Source organism: Lagenorhynchus albirostris, chromosome 7 (genome assembly GCF_949774975.1).
Source record: "Lagenorhynchus albirostris chromosome 7, mLagAlb1.1, whole genome shotgun sequence".
NCBI lineage: Eukaryota > Metazoa > Chordata > Mammalia > Artiodactyla > Delphinidae > Lagenorhynchus > Lagenorhynchus albirostris.
Genome location: NC_083101.1, coordinates 38,905,965 through 38,923,256, shown reverse-complemented (window position 1 = coordinate 38,923,256; position 17,292 = coordinate 38,905,965). Strand labels below are relative to the sequence as shown.

General features: G+C 41.7%; 2 protein-coding genes across 3 annotated transcripts in view; one reads left to right on the top strand and one right to left on the bottom strand.

Annotated features, from left to right (window-relative positions):
• Positions 1-17,292, top strand: part of LOC132522859 (spermatogenesis-associated protein 31D4-like) — a 205,999-nt gene that overhangs the window by 75,082 nt on the left and 113,625 nt on the right. The gene's annotated exons all lie outside the window — the stretch shown is intronic.
• On the bottom strand, positions 1,660-3,043 carry LOC132522858 (heat shock protein 75 kDa, mitochondrial-like). Its single transcript, XM_060153413.1, is given in 2 exon segments — positions 1,660-2,266; positions 2,268-3,043. Coding segments are annotated over 2 exon segments (1,383 nt in total).

Genomic DNA, 17,292 nt, shown 5'->3' with positions numbered 1-17,292 from the left:
TCTGATATAATTCAACATTTATTCATGATAAAATTATCAGTACTCTAGGAATAAAAGGGAACTTGTTTTACATGATTAAGGATATCTATAGAATCTTGTAGCCAACATTATATTTAATGAGGTAAGTATGTCTGCCGTACCACTTCTACTCAACATTCATAATGGAACTCTTAGCCAGTGCAACAAGGCAAGAAAAAGAAAAGGCATTCAGAATGGAAAATAAAACTTTCTGGATGACTTTACTGCCTAAGAAGAAGGTCTCAAAGAATCTACAAAAATGCTCCTAGAACTTAAAAGTGAGTTTGGTAAGGTCTCAAGCTATGAGATTAAAATGCAAAAAGCAATTGTATTCTTATATAAAGGGATGTCTTATTTTATTGAACTTCACTTATTGTCCATCACACATACTGCATTTTCTACAAATTGAAGGCTTGTGGCCTCCCTGTGTTGAGCAAGTCTACCAATGCCATTTTTTGCTCGCTTCGTGTCTCTGTGTCACATTTTGGTAATTCTCACAACATGTCAAACTTTTTCATTATATTTGTTATGGTGATCTGTGATTAGTGATTTTTGATGTTACTATTAAGACTTGCTGAAGACTTAAATGATGGTTAGCATTCTTTAGCACTAATGTATTTTTATTTACTTATTTTTAATTTTTTATTTATTTATTTTTGGCTGTGTTGGGTCTTCGTTGCTGCTCATGGGCTTTCTCTAGTTGTGGCGAGCAGGGGCTACTCTTTATTGTGGTGTGCGGGCTTCTCACTGCAGTGGCTTCTCTTGTTGCGGAGCATGGGCTCTAGGTGCATGGGCTTCAGTAGTTGTGGTGCAAGGGCTCAGTAGTTGTGGCTTGCGGGCTCTAGAGCAGAGGGTCAGTAGTTGTGGCATGCAGGCTTAGTTGCTCCGCAGCATGTGGGATCTTTGTGGACCAGGGCTAGAACCGATGTCCCCTGCATTGGCAGGCAGATTCTTAACCACTGCGCCACCAGGGAAGCCCAGCACTAATGTATTTTAAAATTAAGGTATGTACTTGTTTTTTTAGACATAATGCTATTGCCAACCTAATAGACTTCAGGATAGTGTAAACATAACTTTTATATGCACTGGGAATCAAACAAATTATGTGACTCGCTTTATTGTGACATTTGGCTTGGTTGGTCTGGAACAAAACCCACAATATATTGCTGAGGTATGCCTGTAAAGACAATAAACAATTGGAAATCAAAATTGAAAATAAGTACCATTTATAATAGCGCCCCAACTCAATAAATAAATATTTTGGCACAAATTTATCAGGATCTGTATGCTTAAAACTATAAAACACTGATAAAGTGAATAAAAAGACTATTCATGGATTAGAAGACTCAGTATACTTAAGATGTCAATTCTCCTCTTTTTGATCTATGTATTTGGTCCAATTCCAATAAAAATCCTAGCAAGTATGTTTGCATTTATTGGCAAATTGATTTTTTTTAAGTAAATAAAGCTCAAAAGCAGGTGTTCTCATCGGCAGCATCCAGTCCTTCCTGTGTCATTGTCCCAACCCCCCCGCCCCCCCGCCGTGACTGTCTCAGGCTACCTTGTCCCACGGTTCCATCTGTCCCCTCTCCTGCAGCCCTAACAGTGCAGGAGGACCTGGGGCTTTCACAGCTGTCAGTGTCAGTCCAGGGCCTTGACAAGCAGGTGGTTCAGGCGGCTCACCATGGGTCACGGGTCATCGTCGAGCCCCGCTGTGATCACGGCGTTCTCGTAGATCTGATCCACCAGCAGCTGGGTCAGGTCAGGCTCGCTGTCTCTCAGCTGATTGAGCTTCTTGATGAGCCTGTGCCTGGGGTTGATCTCCAGTGTGGGCTGCAGCAGCTGAGCGCGCTCCTCCTGGGGCTTGGCCAGCTGCCGCATGCGCAGGAAGTGCCGGGCGGCCCCCATCTTGGTCTGGATGAGGACCTGGCGGCTGTACAGTGAGATACTGGAGCCCAGCTCCCGGCTCACGTCAGACATGGTTGGTTTCGTTTCCGGCGCGTAGAAGATGCTGCGGATGTTGAGCGGTGCGTCCGTCTTGTAGTGCAGGGTGTAGCGGGGCTTGTCATGGGTCTGAGCGATGTAGCGGTAGAATTCCTCGTGCCGCGTCTCGCCCACATCCTTGGGGTCCATCAGCCAGATGGCCTGCAGGGTATTAATGCGCCTTCCGTTCAGGTACAAGGGGAAGCTGACAAAGTTGCTGTACTTTGTCACCACATCTCCAACCTGAGCTTTGCTGGTGAACTCTGCTGTCTGCCGTGAGGTGGGTGATGATTTTGGTCCCGGTTCTTACTCCTGAGGCTTCGGCGATTTCAAACACCCCAGAGCCCTCTGAAAGCCACTGGTACCCAGGGCTGCCCGTGTCCACCGAGCGAGAACAGACCTCGACTCTGTCAGCCACTATGAAGGCCGAGTAGAAACCCACTCCGAACTGGCTGATGATCTTGCTGCTGGCCTCCGCCTGCCTCTGAGGCGCGTCCAAAAAGGCCTTCCACCCCGACCTGGCAGTCGTTCCCAGGTTGGACACCAGCTCCTCCTGTGTCATCCCGATGCCAGCGTCCTGGATCGTGATGGTGCCTTTCTCGGTGTCAGTCTGCAAGTGAATTACCATTTCTGGCAGCGTCTGGCCTTCAGACACCAGCTTATGACGCAACTTTTCCAAGGCGTCACTAGCGTTGGAGATCAGCTCCCGCATAAACACCTCTTTTTCTGAGTACAAGGAACGGGCAACGATGTCCAGAAGCTTCTTTGTCTCAGCCTGGAGCTCATGTTTGGAAACAGAGCCCTGCACGGTCTCCGAGCTGCTGCTGAGGGAGTGCAGAGGCTCCTCCTGACGCTCCTCAGTAGCCTGGGAGCTGAACGGCCGTCCATTGTGGGAGCTTGAAGCCAGGCTTTGCCTGGGACTCCAGGACTGGGCTGGGGGCTTCCAAGGACACAGAACTGGTTGTGCTCCCCGGGCCACTGCCAGGGCCGCGGCCCGCAGCCGGCAGCCCCACAGCAGCAGCGTCCACAGCTGGCGAGCCATGTCTGCAAACTGATTTTTTAAATTTATATGGAAAGGCAAAGGTGCATATCCAATAAAATTCTGCAGATGAACAAAGTTGGGAGACTCATACTACTTGATATCAATACTTACTGTAAAGCTACAGTTATTATGACAATGAGATATTGATGAAAATATAGACATACAGATCAATGGAATGGAATAGAGACTTGAGAAATGAACTCACAGAATTGTGGTCAGTTGAGTTTTGAAAAAGATACAAAGGCAATTCCATGGAGAAAGGATAGTCTCTTCAAAAAATGGTGCTGAAGGGCTTCCCTGGTGGCGCAGTGGTTGAGAGTCCGCCTGCCGATGCAGGGGACGCGGGTTCGTGCCCCGGTCCGAGAAGATCCCACATGCCACAGAGCGGCTGGGCCCGTGAGCCATGGCCACTGAGCCTGCGCGTCTGGAGCCTGTGCTCCGCAACAGGAGAGGCCGCAACAGTGAGAGGCCCACGTACCTCAAAAAAAATGGTGCTGAACACCCCAGTGTTCATTGCAGCACTATTTACAATAGCCAGGACACAGATGCAATGAAATGTGCCTCAACAGAGGAATGGATAAAGAAGATGTGGTACCTATATACAATGGAATATCACTCAGCCTTAAGAAGGAACGAAATTGTGCCATTTGCAGAGACATGGATGGACCTAGAGACTGTCATACAGAGTGAAGTAAGTCAGAAAGAGAAAAACAATTATCGTATATTAATGCATATATGTGGAATCTAGAAAAATGTTATAGATGGACCTATTTGCAAAGCAGAAATAGAGACACAGACATAGAGAACAAATGTGTGGACACCAAGGGGGGAAAGGTGGGGTGGGATGAATTGGGAGATTGGGATTGACATATATACACTATTGATACTATGTATAAAATAGATAACTAATGAGAACCTACTGTATAGCACAGGGCACTCTACTAAGTGCTCTGTGGTGACCTAAATGGGAAGGAAATCCAAAATGTAGGGGATATATGTATACGTATAGCTGATTCACTTTGCTGTACGGCAGAAACTAACACAACATTGTAAAGCAACTATATTCCAATAAAAAAAAATATTTAGAGACTGAAAAAAAATGGTGCTGAACAACTGAACATCCATGTGCAAAAAAAAAATGAACCTTGACCTGTACTTCACATTTTGTACACAATTAACTCAAAATGGGTAACAGAACTAAATGCAAAACATAAAGCTATAAGACTTTTAAAGAAAACCTGGGAAAAAATCTTTGTGGGCCTGAGTTAGGTAGAGAATTCTTAGATATAATAAAAGCAAGATTTATATGAGAAAAATTGATAAATTAAACTTATCACAGTTAAAGACTTATACATTGTCCAAGTTACTGTTAAGAGAATGAAAAGACAAGTCACAGGTTGGGGGAAAATATTTGCAAATCATATGTTTGACAAAGGCCTTGTACTTAGAATATATAAAGAACTTTCCGAAGTCAACAATAAGAAAACAACAAACCAGTTTTCAAAAAAGCAAAAAATTTCAACAGTTACTTCATCTAAGAAGACATATTGATGGCAAGTAAGTACATGGAAAGATTCTCAGCATCATTAGGCAGTAGTCATTAGGGAAAGACAAATTAAAATCATGAGATAAACTACATACCTATTAGAATTACTAAAATTAAAAACAAACAACTGACAATACAAGGTCTTGATGAAGTTGTGGAGCAACTGAGACTCTCATACGTTGCTATGAGAATGCAAAATGGTACAGCCACTCTGAAAAACAACTTGGCAGTTTTTTATAAAATTAAACATACACTTACCATATGATCCATCTATCCCACTTCTGGGTATCTACCCTAGAGAACTGAAGACGTAAATTCCCACAAAAACCTGTAGCAGCTTTATTCAAAATTGCTCAAATCTGAAACAACCCAAATGTCCTTTAATGAGTGAATGGATAATCAAACCGTGGTATGTCCATGCAACGGAATACTACTCAGCATAAAAAGAATGAACTATTTGTTACGTGCAACAACTTGGATGAATCTCAAAGTCATTCTGCTAAATGAAAGAAGCCAAATTCACAAAGTTACATATGGTGCAACTCCATTTATATGTCATTCTGGATAAGCTGAAGCTACAGAGAGGGAGGAAAAAAAGCAGTGGTTTTCCATGCTTAGGGGTAGAATGGTTGACTACAGCACACTGAGGAAACTGGGTGTGTGCGCGTGTGATATTATTCTCACTGGCCAAATATCCTGTGCGTTGAAGATTTACACGCTATTCATTGAATGACCTATTCATTGAAGAAATGTTTAAACTTAAAATAATAGTATTTACAGCTAAAATTATTCATTGGTTACCGTGTGTCATGAATGACAATAAACATTTTACAGGTAGTCAAGCTTCTCAATTCCACCCCATGGAGTAAGGATGGCTAAATCGGCACGTGTTCGACTACTCCTCTTCCCATGCCCGTGTTTGCCACTCCAGAATCCTTTCTAACATTGTGCTTGAGGCAGCCAAGAGCAATCACTCAGTGTGATAGTTTCCTAGAGCTGCCATAACAAAATACCACTGACTTCATGACTTAAGCAACAGAAGTTTATTTCTCACAGTTCTGGAGAGTGCAAGTCCAAGATGAAGGCGTGGGCAGGTTTGGTTTCTTCTGAGACCTCTTGCTTTGGCTTGCATATGGCCACCTTCTTGCTGTGTCCTCATGTGGCCTTTCATCTGTGCATGTACATCCCTGGTGCTTCTTTTGTGTGTTCAAATTTCCTCTTCGTATAAGGACACCAGTCAGATTGGATTAGGGTCTACCTAATGGCCTCACTTTAGTTTAATTATCTCTTTAAAGACCCTATCTCCAAATAAAGTCACATTCTGAGGTACTGGGGGTTAAGCTTCAACATATGAATTTTTGAAGGACACAGTTCAGCCTATTATACTCAGATATAATCTATTTGCAATCTCTGCCACATAATATAAATGCAATAATTTTACCCAGGAATAATTTAAAGTGAGTATAACTTGCTTTTATTTTTTTTTAACTGAAAATGCTTGCCAACCCTGGGTCAGAGGACACTGCTTTGAGAATGAGATTTTATTGCCTGATCCCATCTTTGAGCAGCCTTCTGAGCTCTTGGGGCAGTGTGCTTAGAGGTGCCCACCGTGAGCAACCCTCCCCTCAAAGGTACACGGAATCATCTAGAAATGGCTTGTCAGTCAAATCTGTGTCAAGACTTCACTGCCATGCCAGAGTCAACCAAAGCCTAGAGCCACGGTGGGGACTGTCCCAAAAACACTGTGTCAGTGTCACTGAGGTCAGGAGTGTTCCTCCACCTCCTTAGGCTGGAGGGGAGCCAAGATTCTAAAACCTAAAGAATTTGAACCACAATGATTCTATCACGTATTTATGCACACAGGCACACAGGTTAGAAGAATATTTCATAACAATCTTCAGCTGTTGTCACTGGAGAGCAGTAGTGACCCTTTATCACTTAAGAAATTACCATACTCACAGATAGAAAGCTAGGAACAGTCCCATTATTTTATATGTAAGGTCCAAGGAAATTACATTGCGAAAAGTGATGAAGGGACAATTAAGGGCTGCAGATGGGCATTTAGCAAAGAAACATGCATGTATTTCTAAAGGATTGGTAAGCTTTCTGGAACTATGCAACAGATATTGGCTCCAAACCATCCACTGGAAACAAAGCAGTGGCTATGTTCTAGCTACCTACTGTTACCTGTATTTCTAGGGGATGCCTGCTATTCTTTAATTTGAGAGGCACATTTTAACATTTCTGGAACTGGACTTCGATCTTGCAGTAAATATAAAATTTAATGGGGTCTTTCTCCTTTTCTTCATTCTCTTTCCTCTTCTCCTGTTTCCCCCTCTGGAAAACCCTTATTAAAGAGCTGGTGCATTTTGCAGAAGATGGTGTCTTAGAATTGAGGTAATGTACTTCCAATTTGTTTTGAAGTCCAGGCTGAAGACTAATGTTTTAGTTTAGTTCTGACCATTTTGTTCACAAAGTAGACTCTGATCATTTGCCCTCCAGGACTGGAAGGGACCCTAATGGGTCTGTGCTCTGACATGCTCTCAGATCTCAGCTCTTAGAGGGGCTCTTATCATAGGTGTGTCCTAATAAGGTCCTGGGAAGACTAAGTCTGCCAAAGGCCATGTGATGTGCTGGCAAATGCCAGGTTCCAGAAATGAACACAGTGACCTTGATGGTAATACAATGTAACATCTCTTTGCTTCAAGACTACACACATTTATACAAATAAATTTCAGAGAAAACCTCTGTTTTGCTAAGTAAGGTACATTAGCATATATATATGTGTATATATATGTGATTTCTAAGCCTAAAAAGTAAAAGCTGCCATCTTGTAAGTTAGAATAAAAGAACATTAAGTCACTGGAATATATTAAATAACTAATTACATCAAGAATAGTCTAGGTATTAGACCTGTGAAACAGTCTGCTTTATAGATTAACATGAGAGCTTATTTGCATATGTGCTACAGACACTTTTGAGAGAGTGTGTGTATGTATGTGTGTGTGTGTGTGTGTGTGTGTGTGTGTGTGTGTGTGTATGTATAGCATATATGGCATATATAGTGTTTTAAAGAGAGTAAACACCATGTAGTTAATTCCTGTGGCCAAAGACAATTTCAGTGTTTTTGCAACATTTGACGATCGCTTCATCTTTGTAATACCATCTAAATTTGCATTTTTAAGAATCCCATGTATTACTTAACAGAAAAGGCCTAAGGGGTATCAAAAGAGACGAGGTAAATTAAGTTTCCTTTTGTCCAACTTTGTGTCACTTCCTGCCTCCATAAATAGGGAAAGCAAAATATGTGCTTCTTATTCATGTACATCTGCCAAACCAATTAACACCTCCTGAATGTTATCTTAATTGCATTTATTAACATAACATTAACATAGCAGGGAGATAACATTCAGAAGGTATTAATTGGTTTGGCAGGCACTCTTGAATGGGAAGCATAGAGAAAGGCCCTTCTCAGTATCTTATGTGGGTTTTTTTTTTTTTTGGTGGTGGAGAGGAAATGAGATTACACTGAAAGAGAGAAAATATATCTTAGCCAAACTAGTAGCCACATCACAGGGTCACTTGATTCTCCTTTCTAAAATCTCCAAAGAAGCATCTGCTCTAAAGCCTACCTGTTTGACGGTTTACCCAGATGCCCCCTCCGCCCCACTGTCCCTGTGCAGTTCTGGCTCAGGAGGCCTCTGGAGGTGTGCAGGCACAGACATGCTTCTCCAGGATGCACTGAGCTCCACCGTAAATTTTTACAGCACCTCAGCTGCTTTAAAAATCATTCAAATGTGTTCCTGTGATGAGAATTTAATAGGGCTCCTACCCTTATAGAATCATATACCTACAGAGTGCTTTAACTAGATCCATCTATTCATTAACGCATTCAAAAGGCCTTATGGAGCACCTGCTGTAGCTCAGCACTGTAAAATGCTGGGGTAAATAGATAAACAAGACTCAATACCTGGCCCAAGATGTCCAGCTGACACAGGGATTGGCCGTGGAGACAGTCATGGCAGGTGAATGGTTCAAAATGGACACCCATACGTCTTCACTGAGTGAATGAATCAATGAAATGTGATCACTGTGGTTCCCCTCTGGTGGTGGTATGGAGGGTGGGGAGGTGGGGGTCTAGGAATGTGTGTATAAGGAGGCAAAACTGAAGACAGCAGATGATTATGGAAAGTTAAAATGAGGAGGGACTGAACTAAGGCAGAAACACTAGCGATGGAGAGGATAGCATAGATAAAGAGATCCACGTGACCCAAATAGCTGCTCACATTTATTGAGGGTTTTCTTTGCGCCAGGCAGCGCTCTTAGCATTTGATTTCATTTTCTCAACAAATGTATGAGGTGGTCCTATTATTATACCCATTTTAAAGATGAGGAAGTTGAGTATGGTAGCCTGAGTGATGGCCCCCCAAGGCTGTCCACACTCTAATCCCCAAAACCTGTGAATATGTTACACTGCATAGCAAAAGGACTTTGCAGGTGTAATTAGGTTAAGGATTTTGCAATGGGGAGATTATCTTGGATTATCTGTGTGGGCCTGAGGTAATTACAGGGCCCTTAACATGAATGGGACAGAAATAGAGTCTGAGTGAGAAGATAAGGGACAGAAGCAGAGGTCAGAGAAAAGAGAAAATGCCACATTGGAGGCTTTGAAGATGAAAGGGCCACAAGCCAAGGAATGTAAGTGGCCTGTAGAGGGGCTTTCCCTGGGCCCTCTGTGTAATGAGACTCCTTCCATTTACCCACGTTTTCCATTTCCTTTCATTTTCATCCTCTTTGGGAAAGTACTGTGTTTAATTGTACAATATTTTTCTTACTAAAAAACTGTTTCCCTCATTACATTATCATTTCCATGAAGGCTGTTCCTGTGTTGTTCATCGTTGACCCAATGCCTAACACTGTGCCTGACACAAAAAATATACTCAATAAATGCGTGTTAAAAGAATGTAGGAAGGGAAGAAGTTCTCACACTTGGTCAGGGTGGCATATTTCTGAGCTGTTAGGGTGTCCCCTGAAGGCCTTGATATATTGAAATAACAGACTTACCACCTTGTGATATGCAGGTGCCCCTGCCCAGATCTCCCTTCAATAAAGAACCTATTGACTCAGCTGCCGGGGTTGTGGTCTGTGGACAGCCTTAGTTACTAGCCCCTTCAGGGATTACCTCACCTGCAGAAAACTGCCTTCCTTAAAGTTATGCCCGTCTCGGGGTGGCCTATATGCAGTGACTGATTGAGATGAGCATTAAGGACTGGCCATTTCGGTCCAGCATGGGACAACTCTGGAGGCCAGTTTAGCTCCAGAGTTCCTTGTGAGATTGTCCAGGGTTGTCATGGGGCCCATACTGTGCTTGATTTCTGCCTCATCCAGTCCTGTGTCCCTTTCCCTTCCATGGGTGTTGATCCCAAGGACACTCCTTAATAAACATCCTGCATACTAAACTGTCTTAGAGTCTGCTTTCTGTTGGTTTGACCCCCATCTCAAACAATCACTAAGCATAGAATTCTTTTGAGCCAGGTAGTTATAAATAATCAGGAACAGAATCCAAAATTTAGGAAAAATGTATACAAGATCTTAATATTAAGGAAATTCTATCCATTAATTCTCTTTTCACTGAGTTAGGAAGACTGCTGTTAATAAAGACTTACCAGTGGAATCCCTCAACGTGCTGATCCCCGCCCCCCTCCAAACATGGTTTGACAGTCACATCAGATCTCTTTCCTAAGTATCTCTTTGATTCATCACCCTCATCACTCTTAATTCAAGCCACCCATTACTTCTCACTTGGTTTAATGAACAACTCTGAGTCCCTTATTTTGTCTTGCTCCAATTTTTCTCCATGCTGGAGTGGCCATTGCCCCACTTAAAGCTCTTTAGTAGTTCCCCATCACCTGTAGCATAGAGTCTAACTCCTAAACATGGCATCCTAAATTCTCTCTGATTGGGCTTCTCCCTGTTTCCAGACTCATCTCTGGCATGCTCTAATCACCCTCCCCTCTTTACCACTGCCTCCTTTGTTTTGGTCCTGCCAAAGTTCTCCAAACTGTCCACGCTGGTGCATAGGCCCATCGTGACCTGGACTCTCTTTAGAGCTCTAGCCTTGAATTTTGCCACCACTCCTTCTTTCTAGTCTCAGCCATCCTGAGTGACATGCAGTTCATCAATATGCCCTGTCCTTGTTTGCCTCTGGGCCTTTGCACATGTTGTTTCCTCTGTCTCGACTATTTTCTCTTTCTCTGACTACCCATCTACCCGCCTTCTCCTTGCCAAGTTGATTTCCACTGATTCTCACCCTTCCTTGATTCCCTGAGGATGAATTTGGTGCCTCTCCTATGTGCTCTTATGGCACCCTGTGCTTGGTCTTTTTTATAATAGCCGTACCATTCATAATTGCCTCTAAACGTAACTGTCTCAGCCACTAGACTCAACTTCTTATTCATAGCTGTGAACACAGCAATGAGCACAGTACATAGCACATAGAAAGTACTTGGGAAATATTTAATGATGAATGAATGAAGAATCAAAGTCTCATGATAATCCTAATGCATAAGCAGAGTAAACATTTTTGGCCACATTTTAGAGATATGGAAATGGAGGTTGACTTAGCCAAGGTTGTGTTGCCTTCTGACTGCAAATGTAGAGCTACTTACTGGAAATGCCTCAATCCTTCATTCATTCTACAACTACTCCACAGGTTTGAAAGCCTGCTATGTGGTTGTGTGTTGGGCTCTACTATAGGTGCTGGATTGACAAGACCTGTCTTATGGAGCTTACATTCTAGAAGGAAAGATTGACAATAAACAAGTAACAAAATAATGTTGAGTAGAGGTAAGTTCTATAAAGGAAATATGATGCAGTGATGTGGTAGAGTGGCATGCCAGTGCATATAAGGGAGAGTGGTTCTTTAGAAATGGAGGTCGGGGAATAACCCTTGGAGGGAGTGACATTTGAGCTGAGGTCTGAAAGGTAAGGAGCCAGTCACGAGACAAGGCAAAGAAGAACCTTCCTGGCAAAGGGAAGAGCATGTGCAAAGCTCTGAAATGGGAAAGACCTCGGTGTGTTCAAGGATCACAAAGAAGACCAGAATGGCAAGATTATAGTGAGTAATGGGAATAGCAGCAGTCTGGATCATGTAGGGCTGGTAGATCCTGGTCAAGAGTTTGGATTTTGTTCTAAATGAACTGGGGAGCCAATGAAAGATTTAAAGAGCAGAGATGGGCGGTTACTTAACCCAGACTGTGATAGTGTTGGAATCCTAATGAGCTGGATGACTAGGACTTCAGGAAATAAAATCCCACATAATTTGGAAAATGTAGTCTAGGATAAGAGCTCTCGAAGCAGTGTGGACCCAATGGTCATTTTCCCTGGAGAATTACAGGTGCTTTTACAAACCAGATTATGGTTTCTACCAGTACCCTCATACTAATAAACTCCATGTCTCAGTCTCCAGCTTCTTATTTCCAGTTGCCTGCTGGACAGCACTTCCATACTGTCCTGCAATGTATATCTAAAGGTAGAACTGTTGGTTTGCCCACCTACCCTACCATGCAGTGGTATCCTCCTTCTTTATTAATGATCCATTTACTAAGTTACAGGCATCCTAAATGACAGCCCAGTAACAAAAGCCCAGCTGACCACCAAGTCCTGACATCTTCTACCACCCAAATATTTTTCAGATTCAGCTTTATTATCCTCGTCTCTTCAGGTTCTCATCTGCTGTCACCAGGACTTTTGCAGCAACCTCCTAGATTATCATTAGCTTTCTTTACTCCAGTCCCATTTCAAACTCCTGCCAACCTAATCTTATTTTTTTTTCAAATGCAAAGACTTTTATATTTTATCTCCAATACAAAAGTAATAGTTTCTTGTTAAATTGCCAAATCCTATTACCAAATGAAAACCCAGTGTGCATCCTTCTAGACTTTCTTCTATGATTATACACACATATATACAAATTAGATTATAATATAATTCTGTTTGGTGATTTGCCTTTTTATTTAATAGATTGTGAGCATTTTTCTAAATGAATAAATACACAGCTACATCATTTTTGGTGGCTTTGTATTATTCTGTGATATGGATGTACTATAATGTACTTAAATAATTTCCTTTTGAAAGCCATTCAAATTATTTTGCTTTCACGAATGATCTGGAACATCTTTCTATATTTTTTCTACTTGTACCTCTTTCTGTTTTACTTTCTTCAGAAGATTTACTTGATATAGAACTATTTTTTTTTTTTCTTTGCGGTATGCGGGCCTCTCACTGTTGTGGCCTCTCCCATTGAGGAGCACAGGCTCTGGACGCGCAGGCTCAGCGGCCACAGCTCACAGGCCCAGCCACTCCACGGCATGTGGGATCTTCCTGGACCGGGGCACGAACCCGTGTCCCCTGCATCGGCAGGCGGACTCTCAACCACTGTGCCACCAGGGAAGCCCCAATATAGAACTCTTGATCACATAAAATTTCTTTTAATGTTGTCGTGGTTTCATGATGTATAGATGATATATAGTTTTTTTGTTTGTTTGGTTTTTTTTTTTTTTTGGCCATGCTGCACAGCTTAGGGGATCTCAGTTCCCTGGCCAGGGACTGAACCAGGGCCATGGCAGTGAAAGCCTGGAATCCTAACCAGTAGACTACCAGGGAACTCCCTATATAGTTGGGGTTTTAAAATTTTTTTTAAAATAATTAATTAATTAATTTTAGTTTTGGCTGCGTTGGGTCTTTGTTGCTGTGTGCAGGCTTTCACTAGTTGCGGCAAGCGGCGGCTACTCTTCGTTGTGGTGCGCAGGCTTCTCATTGCGGTGGCTTCTCTTGTTGCAGAGCATGGGCTCTAGGTGCGCGGGCTTCAGTAGTTGTGGCACGTGGGCTCTAGAGCGCAGGCTCAGTAGTTGTGGCTCGTGGGCTCTAGAGCGCAGGCTCAGTAGTTGTGGCTCGTGGGCTCTAGAGCGCAGGCTCAGTAGTTGTGGCGCACAGGCTTAGTTGCTCTACGGCATGTGGGATCTTCCCGGACCAGGGCTCGAACCCGTGTCCCCTGCATTGGTAGGCGGATTCTTAACCACTGTGCCACCAGGGAAGCCCTGTATGGTTGTTCCTAATTGGAAATTTTTTGGCATGAGATGTGAGACAATGTTTTGAACTTTATTTTTCCTAAAATGGTTGGCCAGCTTTCTCAATATTATTTATAGTTTAATCCAACCTTTCTCCAATGATTTGAGGTGACAACACTGTTATACACTAAATTTTTATTTAACTTTGAGTCTATTTCTGGCCTTTTATTCTCGTCCATCAGTCTGACTACAAATTCTAGCAAAAATGCCCTGTTGTTTTGAATCTAGTAGCTTTCTAATGGATTTTAATATTTGATAAGCCAAGTCCTCTGCTTTGCTCCATATTTATGTATTTACTTTTTTGTGTGACAGAGTTTTTTCCCCACATTTTATTTTTCAAATAAAATTTAGCACCATTGCATCACTCTTCAAAAAACATTTGTTGAGATTTTTATGTTGATTGTATTAAATTTATATGCTATTTTGGAAGAATTTGCCATCTGCAGAACTATCTTTCTAAACTAAATCTGGTGTTATCATTATCCTGCTTAAAAACCTGTCATAGCTCCCTCTAATGGGAAAGTCATATTTTTTGGAATGGCATGTAACACGTTACATATTTTGACCCCTGTGTACCTTTCCTTGTGCTTTAGAGATTTAGAAAATCTTAGATTACAGTACCTCAAAGGATGTGGAGTAGTCATTTGAATCTCAAAGTTCAGGCAGTGGAGGAGGTGGGTAGCAGAGAATATATTGGCAGGTTGAAGATGTAATTTGGAGATCTGTATTTACCTCGTTTGCAGCTGTGACTGGAGCCAGGCGCTCCTAAGCTTGATTGCATTTTGGCCTGTAAATCCATCCAGGGGAAGATCATCAGTTCTAACCTACAAGCATTCCAAGAAAATGTGCGTGATCAAGGCTTTCTTTCTTTTAAGTCTTGGGAAAGCTGTGACTTTCTAAAGTTTGGCTCCTGCCACTTGACATTGAAGAAAAAAAATTCCACTAACTGCAAAATAAATAAGCTGGCTGCTTTGTGTTTAGCCTGCGGCTTAATCTCTAAACCCTGGCCCCAGTAAAAGTTACTGTTGGCTCTTTTCATCCGTCCTCACCCTTTGTTGTTCTCCGTGTGTTTCCCCATTCTCTGCCATGTACAAATCTGGTGGAGGAGATCTGGGTCAGTGATAGCGGGTGAGCGAGAAGGAAATGAAGGAACAGGGAGAAACATTAAGAAAACTAAGCTGGCAATGTTAAAACTTGCTGAGAGGAGACTTAACTGTCTTTTTAAAATTTACTTTAATTTTTAAAGTTAAAAAATTATTTTTTAGTTAATTAAATTTTCAACTGTCCTTTGAGACATATTATAACATGTAAGAATTCACATGGGGATGGGATGTAGACTATGAGTTTTCAGACATCCAGTCAGATCCTGAATACTCTCCGTGTACTTGTTTATATAAACCATGTTAGCTGGAAACTCTTATAAAAATTCAGTCACAGTATTTGACAATTGGATTTCATGGTTATCTTGTTAAAGTTGGGATATAAAATCAACTCCCTCATTGCTTTTAGCACTGGGAGAAGGGTAATTGCATGGGTCTTCGAACTATAGAGATTTTATTTTGGTCAATCCTTTCAGGTTTCCCTCCAAATAATCTTATTGGAGAGATGCTTAAATGGTACAGTAGATTAGCTTGTGTTTTTTCTGCCTTTATTTTTTTTGCCTTCTGTTTACTGAAGTTTATAATGATATTGAGTAACAAAGTAATGAGATGATGAACAGAATAAAAACAGGAATAGGAGAAGATGGATGTAATTTATAAACTGGGTCATCACCATTAAATAATCAAAAGCTTGGAATTGTAGTCCATATAAGTTGAAACTGAACTGCTATAAGACAAAATAATGCCAAAAAGTTTATTGACCTTTATTTCCAATGTGTGTTGTTCTCTGGATGTCCTACATGTTTTTCTACAAAGAAGATACTCCTGCTTCATGGTCACTTTTTTTTTTTGCGGTACGCAGGCCTCTCACTAATGTGGCCTCTCCCGTTGCGGAGCACAGGCTCCGGACACGCAGGCTCAGTGGCCATGGCTCACGGGCCCAGCTGCTCCGCGGCATGTGGGATCCTCCCAGACCGGGGCACGAACCCGTGTCCCCTGCATTGGCAGGCGGACTCTCAACCACTGCGCCACCGGGGAAGCCCCGTGGTCACTTTTTGGTTTTTTTGTTTTGTTTTTTTTCATGGTCACTTTTAAGATCAAGTTGTGAAGCCATAAATCTATGAACTGCTAGAGGAATTGACCTATTTTTGAGAATGATCTTTCAAAGTTCCAGAATATCTATTTCAAATTAGTGAAAGCATGGTTATAATTTGTCAGTTATTAAACATAACAAGTGAAGGAAGAAATATAGAGAGCATGTATAATACGGTTTTTATCCTTAGGGAATATTGTACATGCACCGTAAGCCTAGTTTTCCCTATTGAGTGCAGAAGCTTTGTCATATAAGCAGGAATAAAAAAAAGTTTAACCAAGCCATTTGGCCATTCCAAGATCATGAATTATAGAGCTGGGGGTTCAAGGACACTGATTGCCCATACAACCCTGCAGGGAGTTGAACTGAGCTCACAGCAGGGCAGCAGAGGACAGAAGGTAATGAGATGTCCGGGCAGTAGGGTAGCTCATCAGCTGCTCAGCTGAGAAATCCTGGTGTATGGATGAGGTGGATGTGACTCATTGATTCAACCTGAAGCAGGAAGAATTGTGAACAAGGAAGGGGACCAAAGAATAACTCAAGATGGTGGGAGACAGCCAAGATAAAAAGCTGTCTTTACAGACGGCCTTATTTAACCAGGGCTAAGAGTTAGAAATGTACATTTATCTGCCATTTGTCCACTTATTTGAAGGGAATTTCATGCAGTAGAACCAGCACATGCACAGACACATTAATATGTTATGTCCTTTGCATAGGGAAAAAGTAAAGTTATCAACCATTATAGAATCTATATTCAAATGTAGAGACTTCTCTTTTTTTCCATTAATAAAAGAACATTTCAAATATACACAGAAGTAGAGAGGAAGAATACACTGACCCTCATGTACCCATTGCCCAGCGCCACCAATTAGCAATTATACCTTTCTTGGAGGAAATTCATTTTGATGAAGGAAGTTGGCATGAGAAGAGTCCTGGAAACACTCCCTGAAGAGGGGGAAGCAAAGGCCCAGATTTTCGGCAGGGCTCCCTTGATCCCTTCAGTGTGACATTATTACAGCATTACTGCATTACTTGTTAAATGAAAGGTATTAGCTCTGTGAATAATCAGGTAATCAAAAAGTAGTTACTGCTTTGACTTTTTATTACAGGTTTTTCATCCACTTACATTTAAATTTTTTTTAATATATCATTATTTTAAACACATATCATTATTTTAATTATATCCAATTAAATACACCTGCATTTCCTCAGCACGCATCATTATGTACTTTACTAAAAAGCACTTCGAATCCAATTGCGTACCAACGTTCTTTATTATAATTTATGTGCACAAATCTTAAGCAGATTTATACATTTTGGAGATTAATTATCAAGAAGTTTGTTTAGACTTTCAGTAAATGTGAAACAAACTTCAATTCACT